This window comes from Oryzias latipes, chromosome 7, assembly GCF_002234675.1.
Source record: "Oryzias latipes chromosome 7, ASM223467v1".
Lineage (NCBI taxonomy): Eukaryota > Metazoa > Chordata > Actinopteri > Beloniformes > Adrianichthyidae > Oryzias > Oryzias latipes.
In genome coordinates, this window is record NC_019865.2 from 8589777 (window position 1) to 8612185 (window position 22409).

A 22409-nucleotide genomic window follows, 5' to 3' on the forward strand; every position below is an offset into this window, starting at 1 on the left:
CCACCCTACAGAGGACGCTCATTTCTCCAGCTTCTATTTGGGACCTCGTTCTTTCTGTCATGATCCAGAACTGAATGACCGTAGGAGAGTATTGGAAGGAAAATCGACCAATTAATCACATAAAAATAATGGAAACTCAGTGAACTAAAGTGATCATGTTAAACATTATCCATGATAGAAAGTGAATGGCAGACATTGAGCGTATAAAACACAGTTTAGTATTTTTCAGATAGTCAAAGGAGCACATTTACACTCAGAGGTTATCATTATTAACATAGTATTGCTTCAGCTCAGTGGTGTCTACCCTGTGACTGGAAGATCGTGAGTTCAAATCCAGGCTAATTCATAGACTTTAAAAATGGCACTCAATGCCTCCCTGCTTGACACTCAGCATAAAGGGGTTGGATTGGGGGTTAAACCACCAAATGGTTCCCGAGCGCGGCTGTGTCTGCAGTTTACCGCTACCCCAGAGGATGGGTAAAATGCGGAGAACAAACTTCATACACCTAGGTGTGTGACAGATAATGGGAATTTTACTTTTTTTTTTTTACTTCTGTATGTTTTGTTTTGACCAGCTACACAAAAATGTGTACAATACAAAGATATTTTGTTGAAAAGAGTTATTGCATTGTGGTTTCAATTTATTTCCCAGACGCTGGTCATTACAATAATGGTCTGCATCTAATAAACCCTTGAAAATTCATAGTTTGCTAGCTGTTTAGTCTCAATAGCTAAGATTTATCCTCCCATTAAGCACATCCCAAGATACTTAATGTTGTTTTTGTAATTAAAGTTTCAGAAATCCATGGATGTTTGGAGAGCCTGCCTCTTTTCATGTAAATGGTCTTTCAGGGAAAGCTTTTTTTTGGCCTTTGAATGTGTCAGCTGATCACTGGAGTGAATCAGGGCACAGAGGATCGGTAATTAGAGGGTGTGGTGGAAGTTTGGATTAGCATATGAAAAGTGACAGTAGGGAGAGGAATCCACTCTGCACCACTCTGCATTGTGCTGCAGCCGGACATTAAAAACATAAAAACCTACTGCAGCCAAGTCACTTGATTCTAGAATATTGTTTACTTAAGTGTATTTGGACTAAAACTGATTTACAGATGCACTTATATAAAGCATTTATTTTACACACAGCATTGCTTAGTTAAAACAATGCCTGGAGGTTTGCCTGGATAAGAGTGTGTACTAAATCTAATGTATTTTTCAGAATTATAAATTGTGGATTCTTTTTGCACAGTTTGGCAAGGGGTGCAATTCACACTCAAGCCTCATGTATTCGTTATTTTCCCACTAATAACCGGTTCGCCTTTAGCGGTCGTTTCTCACCAACAACCGCTAGAAGGCTCTGTAGGTTTGTTGTAACAGTATTTGCTACAGACAGCAACGCAGAAGAAATGATAAACAAAAAAAAACCTGTAGGATTTTTTGATTTGATTTGAAATGGTTTATTTCAAGCAATCAAATAGAAATAATATGTAAAAACAACACCATCATCAGTTATACATTCATACAATAACTTATCAAACTTAGGATAATTAGACATATTAATAAATATTGCTTGAAAGGGAGTGGAAGGAAGCGAACTTATATTATCCCACCCCTGTTCTACCGTAACCATTTTATTACATGGGTTATCCTTATCCGGTTCCCAGCTTTTATCAGACAGTATTAAGAATCTTGAAGTATCAATAAAGCACATAGAAAATTACTTAAATTATTTTGTAAAAAACAACTTTTAGAAAATATTTGCAAATTATGTTACTTATAAAAGTCATTGTTATGATTAAAAAAATACTTTCAGTAAAATAGACATAACACTGTTTCAGAAATTTTCATAGCAAAATTTGATCAAGTATCAAAAGTTAAAAATATGTGCAAAATTATGTTACATTAGGAAAAATCATAAATCAACTTATCAATATTTTTGGAGCAAGTGAAGTAATATCATTAACAGTCAATCAATGTAACCATTTTCAATAATTGATTAATATTAGTTTTATTATATTTTTGTATTTTTTTTATAATAAAGTAATGCTGTAAGGGAAAATAAGGATCTGATCCTTCTTCTCCGGAATTTTGTATTTTTCTTTTTTGCTTCAAGACATTGTTAATTTGTTTTTTTCTTCTAATGGAGGAGAGCAAGTCATCAAACTGGGTTGCAGAAGGACAGAAGTAGGGCCGTCATTCAGACGCAGCTACTGCAGTGGATTGTAGAGCTCGCCTTAACATTTTTTATAAATAAACAGAATGATCAAATGAACCCAGACTTGGAGACGTGTTAATCTTTGTTTTTGTAGAACTCTTCAAAATAAAGAAAACTGATTTTTTTATTGTCATCCATGTCTTCTGTGTATTGTAAATAAGATAAAGGCTACTGCTTTCATGCAGTGATGGGGTTAAAAACTTGATTGTAGCTCCTCCCACATGCAATGGCAGCAGCTTGGCATTGTTGCACAGAAGAATTGCTCCTTTCTCCCAAAAGTACGATTTATACTCTGGATTGACTTTTTTTTTAAACTCAAACCATTCAATCAGGCCAAAGGCATCTTTTCTTAAAGTTTCTATGTTTTTCCTTTCCAAGACGGAGGGTCTAAGGGCAGGGATGTCCAGTTTAGCTTAGTCTGTTTAGTTCAGTTTAGCCATTACCTATTGAATTCTATGACTTCATGTTCTTACATGAAGTTCTTACATGTTAATTATACAATTTCCAGTATATGAAGCCCATTGAGACGACTATTGTTGTAATACTGGGCTATATAAATAAAATTGAATTGAAACATTTCAGTAAAACTCGTCTTATTCTAAAAAAAACAAAAAGAAATTTAAAACCTGAACATCTGGTAAACAATTCTGCCATGAATGACTGAGTTTGCCCTGATGTATATTAAAAGTCTTAATTATTATTGCTAGCAGAAGTTCAAAATGTCGATGCAGTGTGTGCACTCCTTCAGGCTGGAAAAGTTCAAGCGTGGCACATTTAGGCTTTAGGCTCTATAGTGGGTTAAAAACATGTCACGCATGAAGTCTTTTTACAATCATGTCGGCTATAGAACGACAACTTCAGCAATCCAGGCTCCCAGACTGTAAAAGTAAACCATAAGCAGTGACAGGGCATATAAAATATTGAAGCGATTGGAAATAAAGACCGATTCGAATTTTTTGTGATGCTTTCAGGGCCATGTGCGTTAGAAAGGTTAATAATTGGAAGTGCCCATCAAGCGGCACTCAGAATGTCACAGGATTTCCACCGCTGTAGTTGGTTAGCCCAAGGCTTTGATAGCTTTCTTTCTTTTCTGAGGATTCCATTTTTACGATAAGCTTCTAGTAATTACTGATTATGCATGGCTAAACAAAGAGCAAGAAATACACTGAGTTTAGGAGAAGAAATCTTTTTACTATCCCACCCATGACACTATGAAAAGATGGAACCTTTTTTTCCTGAAATTATTTGTCAAATCCACTTCAGTCCATCTCCTTATAACACATTCTTACAAACCAAAAGTTTCCAAAGTTGTAGTGGTTCCTGCTTTCAGCATTTAGGGTCATTGCAGATCATTTAAATAGTGTAATGATTCCTACAAACAAAAAGAAAACTGCACTCAGTGATTCAGACTATGCCTCTGCAATGCAGAGCTTGTGGGCTGCACCAAAATCACCTGCTCATTGATACCATCTGAAAGGGCCAGTCAGTGACGTGGAAAAGGTGCTGTAATGCAGGGCCTTGCTGATGTTAATACTTTTTTTTTCAGGCAAAAGGAAATGGTTTAATGCCCCAGAGGCGTGAGGAAATTAAGTTTTCTGGTTGGATAAAATCTTGATTTCTTATCAAGATAACATTTTGTCACAGAGAAGAAAAGATCAAAAACATTTGCTCTGTCACAAGAGTGAGGACACACAGGACTCGAGACTTTAAGGGATGCAAATGTCAATGCTGAAAACGTACGAAAATGGAAAAACATTGGTATTTCCTGCCAAGATCAAAGAATCCATTAAGTTAAGGTCTTAATGTATCTCAGTGTCTCAATGCTGCATTTAGTCCTGGGGGGGAAAAAAGACAAGCTAGCAGCGTTTCCTTTAGAGCTACACGAGAAACCGGTACAGGTACTGTGTGGACTTTTATAGTCCCACTCCAATCATCTTAAAATATACTGTAAGAGTGTTCCTAGTGGTCTTTTTATTATTATTTATTAAATTATCAATTAAAATTGAATTCAACTTTCTTTGTATATGCATCATGAGAAAAATGCTACAGAAAAACAAAATGTTTTTAAAAGAAACTGATCTGGTTGGATCTAAATTCAAGACACTCTATTTGCTGAATGTGATATATGAAGATAAAAATGTATCTAAATGGACGAGAAGATTTTTACACACAGATGTAGATTTTTGGTGAACAAGTTTTCGCATTCTATTTTACATGTTCTCACATCAAACCTACAAACTTGTCCATTTAGACACATTTTTACCTTCATAGTGTTTCTTTAGCTGATTACTGCATGTTGGACCACTTTGGTAAAGAATATGGCTGGAGCTGGAGCTATGCTATTTGCTGAGCAGTTTTATCCACAAGCAAACTGAACAGGTTTGATAAAAGCATTGTAAATTTTAAACAAATCAAAAAGTTTTCTTTTTAAGAACACGCATGATCAAGTTTCCTTTTTTTTTTAAATCATAGTTTGTACTTTATTGCACATGCACTGATTTCTTCAGGGAGGGTCAGTCTATCACATGGAATCATTCCATACTGCAATAACAGTTTGGACCCCTGAATTCTGTCCCTGTTAGTACTTTCTGAAAGTGGATGATACAAAGCAGCTGGAGGATGGAAGTCAGACCGAAATGCATTCCAACCCAGAGGGATTACAAAGACAGTTGCATAACCAAGAGGTCATGAGACACCCACAACACTTACTCAAATGTTTTCCTGAACCAGAATGTTTTTCAAAGTCTTGAAAGAATTTACCTCCCACCAACCTAAAAATTTGTATATGTTTAAATATAAGCATTAATATAATAATAAAGATCTGAGTAATCTCGATTCAATGTTGATTCAATCAATTAGCTTGAGGGTTTGTCTGACTTTAAACTGGTCCGTGGCCTGAAAAAGATTGGGCACCACTGCTTTAAAGTAAAGCAAGCAGGGGTTTTTCTTTAAAAACAATTTGATGTCTATTCAAGTGTTTGCTGAAAAAGATGTTTTCACTTCACATTTCACTTCAACATGCAAGTCAACGAAGGTTCTAATTCATAGAGGACATTTGAAGAAAAGTAGTGGCATTTGGACGCAACGTTTTCTGTCTTTACAAGAAATTAACGAGAATTATTGTTTTCTTGAGGAATCACAAATAAACGTTAAAAGCTTAAATTATCCAGAAGATAAACACAGAACTGACACCCCTTCATGTTTGCTCCTAGATGTCACTTGTTAATATGGAAAAAACTGAATAATTGTTCTGACAAGCTGCATGTTTATGTTGCACATAGTATGCGTTTCCTATCCCAACTCAGAATGGTCAGGAAAACATTACAAGCCATTAAAGAAAACAAGCAAATCTTCTCCATAGATGAGCTATAAAAACCAACATCAGTAAACTAAATTCTAAAGCAGGGAAGTTTGAAAAATGCAGCACTGTGACTTTTCCCAGCAGCACACAAATCTTTACTAAACAAAACCTAAAAGCCCTTTTAAGCTCGAAATGCTCATGTACTCAGCAAACAACCAAAATGTGGTTCATGGCTCCTACTTAAATGAGTAATAAATCGTGTCACTAGCTGGTGACCTGAAAAAATAACAGATGGTCTGTTTTTCATGCTGTAAAAAACGTGTGGTTGTACCTCCGACTGGCACTTGTGTCGCCTTTAAAGAAATGAGAGGTGCCGATCTTTCAGTTCCTGTACTTTGCTGAAAATGTTTGTCCCTGTCCGTCTTGTGAGTGTGAGACAAAGTAATTGTGTCGTTCCTGCTCAGTATGCTGCTGCCATCGCCTTGTGTGATAACAACTGAGAGGAGCTGTGTTTAGGTGCTGTAGGGGGTCGGCGCTGGTTGGCTTGATGCATCCTTTCAAAAGCACTTTCCCTCATGAGTGCAGCACCGGTATGGCAGGGCTTTTCCACACTTTTCCACCTCACCACACATAAAACCGGGAGACAAAATGTATGTTAGGGTCCTGTGGCATTACTTTGATGAGATATATAGTTTACATCCCCAGGGGTTGGAGGTTGTTCAGGTTAGTCAGCAGAGGACTGCATCCTTACTTCATGAAGATGGTACGGCCCTGATGGCTTTTATCATCAGAGTGCATTAGGAAAGTCTGTAGCATGAATCCAATAGCCAGTAAGATTAAAGCTGCTCGCTTTCTTGAATAATACTGAGTTTGCTCTCTCTCAAATGCTTAAAAATAAAAAAAAAAGTCAAAAGCCACTTCATTTGAAAAGTCTACACGCATTTCAGGATTCTGTGTTCAAAACTCTCGTAATCATGCGTAGCTATGCACGTTTTTGAGACTGCTCCACTTAGAATAAGCATGGTCATTGAATCCACATTAGAAGTTAAACCAGTTGAACTTTTGACCAATCAGGGAGTCATGCATACATCACTGATTTGATAGTAATAGTAATTCATAGAAGTGCCAACTGTTTAAATATTAATCATGGAGGGGAAATCAATAAATGCGATTTGTGCCCGGCCGGAATTCTATGACACCTTTCATATATCAAAACAGAGCTGTGAAAGAAAAAGCCTCGAGCCAGATTTTCAAGATTTGCAACGCTTTGACATTTCGCACTGAGGCTCTTCTAATTGTAGGTGGTTGACATGGAATTTTCACAAACATGACACACACGTGACTTTCATCTGATGTTATGACAGGATCACAAAAAACAAAATTCATTTATGCTTAGAAGAGTTTGAGTATAATGGTATAGAATATGGCTTTGGTTGCCCCTTTGAAAAACTATTTCGGTCATATCGGTAAAATGACTGTCAGGCATGGCGTGCATTGCGACATTCTGCATTCAAGTCGATTAGGATTTTCCACGGCGTCCCCCACCTCTGTTTTGATACACGGCGAATTTGCTCTTAGACGCCTGGCCAAAAAGGTGTTCATAAAACCTGATACTTCCCGAAGGGGGAGGTACTGTCAAAAGCTTTTAGAAGTCTTGCGGCATGATTTAAGGGTCACAGCGGTCTGGTGGCATTGCGTTTCAGTTGGCACTGCAAAAATTCAGACACAACTTCAAATATCTGAACTTTGGCGAAGAATCCGCACCGTTTCAACCAATCAGCTTTGACCCATGACGTATAGATGACATAATCAGTGGGTGGAGTCTAAAACCAACATGGAGGAGAATCTGAGCTCTCAGACAGGATCACTGACAGACGGAAGTTCAGCTGAAAACGGTCGTGTCTTCCATGCATTATAAATGAGATATACAGTCTATGCTTCCATGAAGCGATCAGGCTAAAAACTTTGACTGGTGGTTGTTTCCACATGCGCCTGGAGCATGTAGGTTTTGAACATACTTTTGGACAAGTGTCCAGCAGCAGATTTGGTCAGCGAATCTCTGAAAAAGTACTGTAAGTTATTAGTAAAAATACTTGGAAATGTTTGTACACACTGCATTCTTCAATGTGCTCATTTATTATTCACAGTTTCAAGATTCTTTATTATTCATCGAATAAATAATTGGCCATGAGCATTTGGACACAATATATACCTCTGATAAAAAACTAAAAATAAAAATCTATGCATTTCCTAAGAACAAACGTTAAAAAATAAGAATTTATTTTAAAAAAAAGTTCTACAGCAACAGAATCCTTTTGGGTATCCTGCAACTTTAAATGAATGAGTCAGCATCACTTCAAGAACAAGAACCTTTTTTTGCCACAATCATTAAAAGAGAGCAAAGGTTCTTTTCTTTTAGTTGCTAAGCAGCATTTGCACAATGCTGACAAAGCATCAAATTTTAATCTGTGAATAATGATAATTGCTTTAATTCCATTTCTTCTCCTGAGCCAGTGGTTGAATTCCCTCGGCTGTAGTTAATTTACATCAGTGACACAAGACGCACAGGTGGAACTCTAAGCCCCTCAAGTGATCAATCTAGGTGAGAGGTGTGCAGGAAGAATTACCATGATTTATGGCCTTCTTCACTGTTATTTACTATTGTGTCAAAAGTCAGAAGATAGGAAGCAGCTCCTGGGAGCCCCTTCAACGAGGACAGAGGACATCAGAGAGAGCTAAAGTGTAATAATCTGAGAGACGGTGAGGGGGACCAAAAGTGATGGAGAAGAAACTGTATTCTTGCGTCAGTTGCAGTACAAACATGATAATAAAAGGCTGAAGGAAAAACGAACAAATGCATTTTACACAATAACCACTCACAACAACTTTTCCATGGCATTTCTCTTCTGTAAATAAGAATGAGTTGAGGATGTGACAAAGTTTAACTTTTAAGAAAGGAAACTGAGATTTACTCAGCAAAACTGTCACGAAAATGATCAGCAACACTCTTGTGATGACTCACACACCTAATACTGGATCAATACTTAGATATTAATGCTATTTTGGAACAGAGATACAGGAAACTAAATAGTATATTCATGGGTAATTTAGTGTCTCCACTCAAGTGCCAAAGTTGCATTTGTGGACACTGATAAGCCGACGGCAGAAGCTTTTAAGGTGGCAACACATTCCTATCATGCAAACACAATATCACTTTCATTCCAACATGTCCATTACCACCCAGATCCTGTCACAGTAATAATGTTACAAACTGAAACAAGCTTACGGGATTACCGACCTCTCTGAAACCTGCAAGCGGGGCTAAAAACAAACATTTGAAGAATGTTACTTCAGAGATTCTTCTTATGCAACAACAGAATGATCACAGGAAGCCATATTTAGGTTTTCATTTAAAAGGTTGGAGTCTTCAATCCTATTCAAAAAATCTCCAAAAACATCTAAAAAAAAAAATCTAAAAAAGAACAAAAAACAAAAAAATATCTCCGTCGCAAATGAGGGAATGTGATCGTTTGCATAAATGCCGGGAAGGCAGCTGTTTACCATCGATAAAGCGAGGTGCATTCATTTGGCTGTTCCAATGTCCTGATATGTGGTTGTAGTATTTTCCTTTCCTATTTATAGAACGCTCCAGTGCTTGTTGGCCTCCCGAGGAAAGGACAAGTCCTCGCTGAGAGTCATTTCTTCTAATTTCACATTATCAATTTTGTGCCAGCTGTTATCAGGAGATGCAAAATGAAAAGATGCGATAAGTGTACTCGCCACTTGAAAAAAATAGGGGGAAAAAATCCACTTTGATTTAACTAAATAAATAAATAACAGAAAACATATGGAAGAGGTCTGTCTAAATGTTACCAATGAGGCGAAAAGAGCACAGTGCAAACACTTGTTGTTATTCTCTATACTCTTGTTGTTATTCTGATCTGCTGTGCAATCCTGCAGGAAGTCACATGCGACTGAGGAATTTAAAAGGTCGTGTTTGTCAAAAAAAGTCCAATGATTATGCAAGAAAAAAAATAAGAAGTACAACCTCTTAACCTGCAAATCTTTGCTTTAAACTTCGACTAAAATCGTTGCACAAGCAGCTGAGCAGAAATATTTATCTGAAATCGGTTCTAGAAAGGTTAAGCTCTCAATCTAGATTCCATCAAAGGGCTTTGAATGCTCTGCCAAATACGCCAGGAAAACTGTCTGTCAGCCAAACAGACTGAATAGTGCTAGAAAGCTCAAATCATAGAAAATGTCTGCCAGTTCAAAACACTGAGGCTGATGAGACAAAGCATGGAAAGCATTTCTGCAGCTAACAGACAGGTAAGTGCATGGTTGGTGGTAGATTCAAACAGCTGAATGGATGTGGGATTGCTGTAGTTTAAAGGGTTGAGCTGTCCGTCTGCAAATGGTACAGGAAAAGTATAATGTGTAAATTATATTGGATAAAAGCTTCTAATAAATGTGTTATGGTAAACAATCTTGATGTAATTGGTTACATATTAGAACCCACAGATACAGACCTCACACACATGCAAAGAAGCAGGATGCAGACTCTGAAGGTGATGGTTTGAATCCCTTCGTAGCCCTCATGTCCTCAGAAAACAATCACACTTTCTTAAAAAAATTAAATGACTAAACTTTGGGGAGAAGTGCGTTGTTTGGCTTGTTTACCCTTAATAGACAGAAATGATCTAAACTAGTGACAGTACATGATAAAGAAATAGAATAAACAATTAGAAAACCCAATTAATGATAAGTATGTAAAAATTAAATAAATAAATTAGTTAAGCATGAAATGGGTGGGGCTTTTTAGGTTCCTCCCACTCCCTTTCAAGCAATTGAACTCCTTTTAACAATCAATATGTGTATTGATGATTATGAATAATTATTTTCAAATTATTTAAATTTGTATGTGGATGTTTATATTTTTCAATCAGACTGATAGAAAAGTAGAAAAAACGACTACCGGTAGGTAAAGTTTGATAATTGTACTCATCTCTTTCAAATTTATTGTTTGTTTTTATCTGATGGTGTCTTTTCTTATTTTGCATATAAAACAGAACAAAACCCCACAGCCCCCGGCACCAAATGTTTTTACCATCACCACCATCTGCAACATTTGTACCCAGTCCAGCTGTTTAAGCTGACTCACAACCAAGCTAATTAGTGCAATACACTCAATTGAACATGTACACACTGCCACTTCATGTTTTCCATTGAGTACTATTGTGCCTGTCCTCATATTATAGTATTGTATAGTACATTTGTAATTTTTTTTCAATTCGTCTATGGGATGGAAACCTTTTCAAAAGCTACTGTCTCCACTTTAAAAAAATTGCCCCTCAGGGATAAATAAAGTTGTTTGAAATCAATTTGAATATGAATTTTTAAAAAACATCCTTAAAAATCAATACATTGCATCCTCTTCCTCCTTTATGTCAAACAAAACAGTGAATAGTTACCGTACTTCTAATTGGAACTAACTGACAAAAGGGGAATTAAACTTTGAATGCTGAAGGCCTATACCACTGCAGGAGCAAGACTCAAAGATAAAATCCAATCAACTGTTGAATGCAACTTATTTTGAGTTTGCAGACCTTCACATCACAACTGACTGGAGGAAAACACAAACCCTGGAAAACACAAAAAAAGTCTACTTTTGTTAAAAATGGCTCATCAGGTTTAACAGAGGCTGCACTGAATTTCCATCTTCTTAATATAAGAATACACGAATGAATAAATATATAAATCATAAATAAATAAAGACAAAAACTTGCTGATTTTAGGCTGATTTGGTGCCGTTTCCATTCATTTATTAGTCTGTGAATTGTTATTCTGAAAATCATTGACACTGTGTGCACCCTATACAGTTTATGTCTTCTGTTTTTTTTCCTGCTTGACTAAATATTGACAGGAAATTATTATTCATCAAACTTTGACAATGTCTTCTAAGCATCTGTTTCCATAGTAACGTATTGTTCCCCCTGAACATGTAGCACAGCCCCTCCACGCAGCTGCTCAACCAACAGTGATTAAGCTTTGGTTGAATCAATAAATAAGCAAGTTACATTAGGAGGGCATTATCCCTGACCTAAATTACAAAAGCTAATGTACGTCTAAGCATTTTCCAGTTGCAAGAGGCAACTTACCGAAAATTCATTCTGAAATAAGAAACTCTTGTTTACTGGAATCTGCAATCAGTTAAAATTAATACATAAATTCATGTGTTTTTCTAATATCCCTCTCTTCTTCCCTCCTTTCCTTTTCCGTCCGGTCCAACACAAAAGATTTTGATTAAAATGAATAAAGTTTGTTCTCATATTACAAAAGGGGTTTATTCAGACATACCTCTGGTTTGTCAGAAGATTCATAATCCCTGTTAAAGTAAAATATGCCCAACACAAGAGGCCTTTAGCTCTCATCTGTTTGCCCAGCTGTTGGACAGAACAAGTAAAAAAAATGAATAAAAGAGAAATGATAAAAAAAATTATTTGTTCCTTTAAAAAAAAAAACAAATACACAACACAACCCTGCAATCTTGGTAGGAACTAGACATTAGGGGTGTGACGATAACCTCATTACCTTTTTCTTTTTAAAGTTCTGCATTTGATGTGTGATTTGAACTATAATAAACACATTCATCTTTGCTAATAATTTACTTTATCTGCAAGTCCTGTGTTCAAACTTCAAGGGCTTTTGGGGGAATTTCCATTGTATTCACTTCCATTACAAGCTGCATGCGTTCTTGAGTGCGCGACGCGGCCGCACGCCGTTGTAGGTACCATAACCATTCCGCCTGCAATAACCGTTCGGGGTCCTTTCGACTGAGGATAACGTCACACTACGGTAGCCCCACTTGGACAAACTATGTAGCGTGGAGATCTGTTCAGGCTCTACATATTTTCATTTCACATTTCCTTTTGTAACCTAAAGTTCTTTTCCCTCATAAGTCTTGTCTGAGTCTTGTCTGTAGTGTTTATAGAGAGATTTTGCCACAACTTTGTAAAAAGATTTGTGGCTGTTAGAATGAACCGGCTGCTCCACACAAGTGAACCGTGTCTCTGATCAGAGCAGCTGGAGTCTCGTAGCATCGTATTTGCAGGCAGGTAAGGTGCTTTGTTACAGTGTGCGGACCGGAGAAGGGTTCAGACTGCTTAGTAATAATCATAACGATAATAAAAGCACGTTTAGAAGATAATCTCGCTCCATGTTGGAGCTCTGTTTGTTTACAATGGGCCGCATAATATCTTCTTCTAAGGTAGTATTCCAATTTGTCCAGACCAGTCGCTATCTGACACGTCATCGGACAAGCGGACAGCCAATCACATAATGTGACGGCAGCACTTGCACGGTTATTGCAGGCCGAATGGTTATGGTACCTACACCGGAGGATTTTTTTTTTTTTTTTGGGGGGGGGGGGGGGGAGGGGGGTCTCAAGAGTCCCGACACCGCGACTCTTGGGGCTTCATCTCCACGGTGATCAAAAATCCCACATCGTCACAGCTCTAATTCAGAGCGGTTTAATAAAGAATCAATCCCCGTTCTTCTGGGGGAAACCTTTTATGACTGTTTTCCTTCACTCCGTAACACCCAACATGAAGGCGCACCCCTCCCCCCCAACACTCTTGTGCGCGCTCTCACTCACTCTTGCGCTGAACGCTCTCCATCCTCTTACTCACGCAGCACACATACACATTCTGCAACACCTCTATAGTCATTATATTAGTTTCATTAGTTGTTACTGTTATTTGTTAATAAAGAATAGTGCGTTGTAATTCTTACTTGTATTAATTTGCGATCAAAAATCTCACACCGTCACAGCTCTACTAGACATAATTACACTTGGCAGCAAAGAACTCTCTAAAGAATCAAATGTACACCAGATAGTCATTAGATGGTTCTTTAAATATCAAATACCTCTGAATGTTTTGATTTCATTCAAATAAAACATGCTGAAATGTGGTTCAGTATTGAATCACAGGCCTCACAACCCTACGCTAACATTAGTGGAGCAACAAAAATGGCAAGCAATACTAGAGTTATCCAATCGTAGTTTTGAGCCAGATGCCAATTTAGACGAAAAAAATGAAGGCATAAAAGAATCACAACTGAGAGCTTTTTCAACCTGCATTTTTTTTCATGTTCTGCACCTAAATCACCATGACTTGAATTACGAAATATTGAGAAATGCAGTTTTAAGCCTAAATTCTTCTGTATGTGTCCTCCATCATGGAAAAAAAGCTACAAGAACATGTTAAAAACACCAAACAACGTTATTTTCATTGGAATGGATCTTGAAGTTTACTGCAGTGTTGGTGGGTTTTTAAATATTCTCCTCCTGAACATCAAAGTCAAAAATGGGACATGCTGTAAAGGTTTTTACAGGTGAAGGTGACCAGATTTGTTCTTGAAGCCTTTATCTATGCAGAAAATACTGTTCTCTGGGTTTAAAAGAAAATTTGGTCAAATCTGGTTTAATTCAGTTTATTTTTTGTCCTCCATTCCTTAAAGGACAAAAAAAGGAAAACGTCATGGCTCTGAAGGACTGAAAAAACTCATGAAGAGCTATTAGTCTGAAACTCTCCAGGGCCTGAATCCTGGATCAATGAAGCGGCTGCACTTCTATTCCCAAAGCTGGCATTTCTCCTTGTTAGAGCCAGAGGCCACGACCTTCAACGGGAAGGTTAAAGCTTCCAACACAAAGATGGAAAATGTGCTGCATGCTTGACATCTTCTCCTTTTTATCCCCCAATATTTTAGTTTACCATTATTTATTGTCAATAGCAACAAACGTATTTGATGTGATCAATGTTTAAATGTGTTTCAGGACCGTGAACCCAAAAGAATAGAAATGTCAGTGATGAAAGTACATGCTTGAATAATATGAAAGTGTCAACAGTATTCAACAGTCACCCTAAAATTAAAAACATAAATCTATCTGAGCAGGATAAATGCATAAAAATGTGTTTCCTAACAAAGACGTGTACGATAAATGTTTTTAGAGGCAAAGATGCTAAATGAAAATTTGGCCCTGTGGTTCAGTTGTAACTGCAATGGCAAAGAATGTGGGAGGTAAAAAAATACCCCCATTCATGATTCACTCCAAAAATATATATAATGCACGACGTTGAGGTGTCCTTACCAACTTGAATAGGATCCCTGCACGTGTGCAATAAAGTTGGTACAATTGGCCTTGGAAAAATACTTGTCTCAAAAGATTTACTGTGAGGTTGAAGAGAGAAATAAATATCACAATGCGCCTTAACGACTGTCCAATATACCCTTTCTAGATTTGAAAAGAAAAAAATAAAGGTCTGTAATGGAGCAAAGCGTCCTAAACTACACTAAACTGCAAAAGGGCTGGCTCCTCAGTATTTAAGCATAATTTTTACCATTAAGAGATGTGTTCAATGTAAAAAAATTGTAGAAAAAGTTAAAAATACTTCATAAAAAGTTGCATTAAATTAATTTACTTACAGCGGGCATTTTAATAGTAAAGTAAAAGCCAAAAACAGATTTGTGAAGGGTACAGACCCATACCGAAAAAATTAAGGCATATATAAAAATTGATCTAGATGTGCGAGTATCAGCAGTATCAGTTCAAAACCACAGAAAAAAAGAACGTCGGCAAAAAGCTAAGAAAGTGATCAGGAAGTAAATAATTGGTTTCTGGCCAACTATGTTAGTTCCTCTTTCTGTTTTGCTCCATGTTCGCCTTTTTATGACGTCCAGTCCCAATCTTGCTTCCACCAAGTCGGTTCAATTACAGTTGGCTGAAAGTGAACTAAAGTTAGGGATGTGTGTAGCCCTGTGCCAGATGTGTTGTGCCCTAAATTGCTAAAAACTTTAGAACTTTAAAAAAAAAAAAAATGTAAAAAGAAAGTGAGCATCGAATACAGCAGCAGTAATGAAACTACTGAAACAGCTCGAGTATATCAAAGAAATCATTTGAGAACTGTGCCACCCCCCTCTCCCAAAAAAAAAAGCGAGCGATGCCGCCCCTCAGCTTAACTCCTCTGGAGCCGGATCTAGATTGGTAGTTTGTTCACAAAAAAATTACACAGCCCTTTTTCCCCCCCCAAAGCACTTCAAACAATACCTGAATAAATCATAATGAGGCATTTTTATAACCACAGAGAGCAAAACAGCCTAAAAGACACAAAAAATGCCTGAATTGAATGTTTGAAGCTGCTACGTTGAGGATATTTTTGCTTTTGTTACTTATAATAAAAAGTGCCAGTGATAAAGAAAAATAGTTCCGACGTTAAAAGGCATTTTCATTTATTGTTTTAAATGCCAAATAAATAATATATAGATTTTATCCGTTTAGATAAAAGAATTGGACAAAGTTAATAGAATCTTTTATCAATTCTTTGACCTTTGGAGATGCGCATGGACTCATGTGAGAGGGAAAGATACACATCGCTGCCTAAAACACTTTTTGAGAGCAGATTAAAACTAGGTACCCTTTGAACCAAGCGGTCCAACATCCGTTCTTATTTGTCACTCTTTGGGATGGAGCAGAAAGCTATCAACATAGTGGCACACAGTAGCTCATCTGTCCAGCCTTGATTGGAGCGGTGCCTATTAGGTTGGCCGACAGAGTCAAAGGACGGGCCCGGAGTGCAGATGGAAGCGGGGTGATGTATTATGTATGGGTGAAAAGTGTTTTTTCTGTGGGGCAGCTGAGGCCCTGGTAGGAGATGAACAGATTGACCCAGCCGGACCGTCACACATTCACCCCCCCCCCCCCCCTTCCTCTGAGACTGTGAGCAGCCTCCATGACCCTGACCCTGCCCAGCACTGTTGGCTAATACACCAAGAAGACCGTCATTGTGTTGAAATATTCATTTTGACACCTCAAGGTTATGGTTTTGCACAAAATAAAAGACTTGTGCAGTATTATTAAAAAAATATTTGAAAAACACAGGTGTTTTTTAGTATATTAAGCTGTCTGCAAATGTCAAAGTTGCAATTATGATAGAATGGATTTTGTACATTTTTAAGCAATCAGTGTTGCTCAACTACAGAGCTCTGGACATGACACACACAGAAAATAAACTTTTCCTTAAATTAATTATTTGTGGTCACAAATTAGAATTTTGTGACAACAATTTAGTATTTTAAGCACACAAATTGGTATTTGATGGCCTCAAATTAACATTGTATTACTATTTTATTGGCACAAATTAGCCTATTGAGCAAACAAATTAGTATTCTGATATAATCAATTCCTACTACTACTCAGAACACAAAAAAATGCTGATTTGTAACCAACAAGATTCTATTTTCTATGGATAAAATGCTAATTTACACTAACAAATTACTAATTTGGGTGAACTAAAGTCTCAAATGAGCATTTTGTGCACTCAAAATAGTAGGAATTAATTAAACAAAAAATACTAACTAATTTGTGCACACAAAATGCTAACTTGTGCCAGCAAAATCCTAATGATTAAATTTGAGGGAAAACTTTTTGTCTTGTGTTTTTTTTTAGGTTATGTCCAGGACTCCAGACAGATCTTAATCTTAGCAGGGGCAAAAGAGATCATTCTCATTTTTTCCATTTAGCTGGCATACTAAATTGATTTTGTTAGACCAAGCTAAACAAGTCATCGTATTTGCACACCGTCTTTAAGGTTTTTATTAAATTATCATCTTTTAGGTCCATTTTCTCTGAGTCTTGTTTTTTTTTTCTTTTTTTTGTGAACAGATACTTTGTCACATTTGAACGTCTCCCCTGTCCCCCCCCCCCCCCCTTTTTAAGTAGCAGGCGTGTCTGCAGCTTTCCTCTGATTAGAGAACACTGGAGGTTGCAGGGGGTCAGACACATCCTATTTGTTAGCATCTCCTCTCAGTCACTGTCAAAGTCACCTTTACTGGCCCCCAAAGTGCAACAAAAGCCCACATGCGAAGCATTTGCTGTCCTCCAACCCCAGCTCTTCTCCAATGATGAGTGACGCCTCGGCTAATGTAGTCACAGCTGAGAACAGCATAGGGAAGGAAAATTAGAGGGAGGCCGAGGAGAAAAAGCTCAGCAGACAATCTCCTCCCACAGCTTGATTGCAGGATGCACACCAGATGGGCTTTTGGTGCACAAGGAAGATCCACATGAAGGAGCTCTGCAGTCAGCCTTATATTGCAAGAAAATTGCAGAGTCTTCCTCCTGATGGAATTTAAAAAACGTCCGGGTGGAGAGGAGAAATCTGATGAAGCCAAATTTTAACATTTGTGCTCAACTGAACTATTTAGTCTGTGGATTATCACAGGTTTAGGATCACAGCCGTCTGTGCATTTAAATCCTACAGTCATTGTTTCTATGTCATTCTGTCATTGTGGTTGGACTTTTTGACTGTTATTGCAGTGCAGCAAAAAGTATATGACAATTACAAAAAGAAGACCTTGACTACAGCTAATCTGAGGTTTTTGATTAGGATTTAATATACTATTTTCATCAGAAGCTTGTCACCAAGGAAATATTGAACAGATTCCACCTGAATCCAGGTGTATTTTATTCTTGCAGTGCTGTTTGTTAATTGTATTTTTATCAACAGGTTGTTTTTGCTTTTTTATCTGACAGTCCTTTCCAAAATTACACCAGTCACATTAGCGCCTTAAAGACAGAATAAAAAATATATCAGAAGCATGTTTTTCTACAACGATGAAGCTCTCACTGCGAGTATTGTCTTTATTTTTCTCTACAAGATAATTTAAATTCCATACAACTGTTTAGCAATTTTATATCTCAAAATGAAAACAAAGCAAGGATTACCGATTGAAAATTAGGGGAGGGATTAAAAAACTTAACAAAACAGAGTCTTGGACAGCAACCATTATTAAAAGAGAACAAAAGTGATAAGCGGAGAAAAGACAGGAGCACTCGGGGTCAGATCAGCAGCCACTCATGAGTCCTCGCATGTCTCCAGTCTTGGCCCGCAGTCGTGTTTTCACAGACCATAATAATAAAATACCCTTTAAAACCCCAGAGAGAGGAAACACTGAAAATGACACGACAAAGAAATGTGAAGCAGGTTGTTGTTCCAACCGGCGTGGTTGAAGCCACTGGATGAGCTCTTCTGCACCCTTTCAAAATGAAATCTAAGAACGCCCAAATATGGAAGTGACCTTTGAGTGTTTGAAATGAAATAAATCTTAAGTCTTCATCACTATTTAATCAAAAAGCATCTGGAAAAGTTCAGCCTGTCCAGAACATTAATTTGGGCAAGTGAGAGCAGAGAACATATGCAAACATAACAAATGAACACAAAACGCCTGTTCAACTGCAAAAGACTCAATCACACATTAGCATTTAGCTGAGTGAATCCTCCCTCCACTAATTGAGGGATATTAGGAATCCAATCTCCTCTTCCTCCTCTCTTCAACAAGCACTTGTGAAATGTTTAACAATAAGGTGAGAAAAAAAGAATCATTTCAAATGTCATGCCCCTGTTGCATCTTCCCAGTAACAATTGATTAAACTAATTTGTTATTTACCAGCAAGAATCATTCAATCAGTTCCAACACAGTGGGACCAATTCCAAATAAGGTTCAAATCAGGCTTTTGCAGGACTGATACAATCTGAAAAAGAAGAAAAAAGTAAATGCTGCTTGATTTTCTCACACTTTCTCTTATAGAATACATCTGTTATTGTTTGAGAGGCAGCCGAAGCACCAAGTGTAACCTTGTTGTTTCGCCCTGTTGCAGACAGTCAATACCTTCATCTCATCTGAGGCTCTTTGATGGAGGAGCTCAGAAACAGCACTCGATATCCTCCAAACAATATACACTACAGTAAATGAGGCAATGCGCACAAACACCACACATCTGATCTGGACCATTTCTCTTTTCAGAATCTCATCCTATAATAAGCACTGTAGTGTACTGAGTCCATAGTTTTTCTTCAGAAGAAAAGTGGATTTTTGATGGCAACTAAACCACTTGAAATGTTTCATGGGTGAAGCTCTTAAGAAATGACTCATTGGATTTCTTTGTGTCTCTATTTTGTGTTGCATCAGAAGCTGGACCCATAAGTGCTGCACTGGTTCTAATGTGAGCCGTCTCGTACCTGGGCGTCGACCAGGAGGTGCCTCATCAGGCTCATGGATTTCTGCAATGTTTCTTTCTCAGGATGAGGAAAGGGTTGCTGCACCTCCTTCTCCTCCTTCTCCTCCTCCTCCTCCTCCTCCTCCTCCTCCTCCTCCTCCTCCTCCTCCTCCTCCTCCTCCTCCTCCTCCTCTGGAGACTTGGGTCCAGTCACCATGAAGCTCGCAATCTGGTCGTTCAGGCTGTTCAGAGACTGTACAGCTAGAGGGAGACACAAGCAGTTAAATCATTGTAGATAACAGCAAAAAAAAAGAATATTATGTTGGGCAGAAATTATGGATTAAACAGGTTGTAGACGTTAACATTGTTGGGGTTTAAAACAGGAAAAGAACACTGATCTTCATAAAATTAGAATTATCTGTTCATACAGCCAGTCATTTTACTTAAGAAATCCAGAATAATTGTTTGAAATCTAAAAACAAGGATTGAAAAAGATAAAAATGAATAATGATAACCGTTAGGCAGAATTACCAAAAATTGAATTTTATACATTATTTTGAATCAAGCTCTATACAAATGGTTTGTATTAGGGATGAGTTTTTAATTGTAGTTCATTTTGATTACAGTGATACAAAAATAAGTGATAATTAGAAATGAAAAAATATTTGTGAAACTCAAACCTGGCAGTTAGTCTTAGAACATTTAAAATCTAAATTTTTGTTTCCAGCATCATGACAACGAATGCCAGTCAAACTTATTTAAAATAGCATCCTTAAAATTGAACCAAAAATTACAATGTTAAAAAAAAAAAAAATTTCAGCTCTTGAAAATTTAAATAAAATGACACGTAGCTTCACTTAGATCAAGCAAGTTGAGTTTTTTCTTCATCTTAAATCATGTTGTTATCTTGTTAAGAATTTGGAGCAAAATAATTGTAATTCATTTTTAATTCAATTTTTGCACACAAAATGCTAAAAGGTGCTAATTTGTGCGCAAATTGCTAATTTGGTGGCTACAAAATTCTGAATTGTGCCCACAAAGTGCAAATTTGTGCGAATAAACTACTAATCTGTAGCCAGAAGTTATTAATTTGAGGGAACAGTTTTGGGATTTTTTTGTACAGTCATGTGAAGGGTCTCTGTGTAAAACTGCTTAAAACTTGGTAAAATATCTTAAATATCTAAAAACAAGGTTTCTATTATTTGCGAGTATAAAAAAAACCTAAGAGTGTGTTCTTGATTAGAGTTTTTTTAGAATTATAATAGTCTAAAATATCTTCCAAATGGGGCCCTCTACAACATACATAAACATTGTTTGATTAAGAACTTCCAATCTTTTGGCAGGAACCAAGATAATACACTAAATTCCTACTGTCACACTGTTAGCAGTTTTCTCTGTCAACACCCTCCCTGGTCCAGAATGTTCCACATCCGCCTGCGAGACATCCTGTTTTTGTTTCCCTGTTCTTGCCCTTGTGTGTCCCTGGCAAACCTCTCCTTTCAGGTTTCCTCCCCCACATGAAAAATTAGCAGCCCTTACTGTATTTCCTCCATCTGAAATACATGCGCAGACACTTCCTCATTTCACTTTCCTGATGCAGTCTGATCACTGAAGCCAAAAACATCTGAAGTCACCTCATTGGCCCACTGCAGTGGAAGTGTTGAATGAAATAAATGCATCGTATTAAAGTGATTTCCATATTTCAGTGCTACTTTGCATAAGTACCTGTTGTATTTTTCATGAGACGCCATACTAGCTCCTGAAGTCTCATTATCTGTCTTTCCAGCGCAGAATTTTCCAAAAATTGAAAATTACAGCTTTTGTCAGTTAGACAGAGAAATGAAGCTGCAAGGATTGACCTTTGGTCCAAAGGGGATCTCATTCAAATTCTGAACCACATCTGTTAATTGTAGCAGAATGTCATTTCTAAAGAAAATACTTTGTCCCTGTGAGTAGGCTGACTCCAGCATTGTTGAGCATCGCTCAGGTTTCAAACAAAAACTCTTATTCAGAGATGAGAGAAAGAGGGAAGCAGCGTAGATTAGTGCGTTATGCAACTAAAATAAATAAATAAGTTCTTTCTCGGTGTGACATTTTCAAGCAAACAAGCTTTGAGGGGAAAATGTGACAAGTCGACACTGAAGGCAGCAGAGATAAGAAGGGAACGAGGGGGCTGAAGCAGAAGACTGTGTCCCCTGGAGGTGAAAGTGGAGCAGACGTCAGACTCATAAATATGGGAGCCGGGCACTTGTCGCTTTATCTCAAAGAAATTATACATTAAAAATTTGGGTTGAGTTGATTGATTAAAATGCAAAAAGAACTCTTTTTCTCATGTTTGCATAATTTCTCTGCAGTTGTGGATAAAAGCAATTTTTCAGAGAAATGTGATCCATCTGCACAGTTCTTGCGCCCTCTTGTGGACACTCCCTGAATAGTGAAGTATTTTGATCAAACCAGAACAATTTTATGATTTTTAATAAAACATTCTCTATTATTTGAAGGATCTTTAACTACCAACAAATCTGTGGGGAAATATTTAATACAAAAGGCGATTTTGTTGGAATTTGAGCCCAGATAGTCAACTTTAAGGGCAAAATTTGAAAACAAAAAAAATAACAACAACCAAAAAATAAAATAGAGATTCTGTTCAAACACCTTTAACCCTTGTGCTATCCTAAACACGTTAACATCTGGAGTGGGGTCATCTAGACCCACTAGACAGTGCTCTGAACCTTTTTTCTTCAATGATTTGTGAACCTCACTGGTGTCCATGGATTACATGAAATCTTTCCACCTTTATCCACCTTTGTCATGGTAGGGAGAACAGGTCAATGTGAGGGTGG

At 37.4% G+C, this 22409-nt stretch overlaps 1 protein-coding gene across 1 annotated transcript in view; it reads right to left on the reverse strand.

Annotated features, from left to right (window-relative positions):
- Window positions 1–19717, reverse strand: part of LOC101156495 (kazrin) — a 155657-nt gene extending 135940 nt beyond the window's left edge. Inside the window, exon 1 of the mRNA XM_011476908.3 lies at window positions 19589–19717. Coding sequence (XP_011475210.2) covers window positions 19589–19624 — 36 coding nt within the window. The 5' untranslated portion in view covers window positions 19625–19717. The remainder of the gene's footprint in view (window positions 1–19588) is intronic.
- Window positions 19718–22409: the final 2692 nt, after the last annotated feature.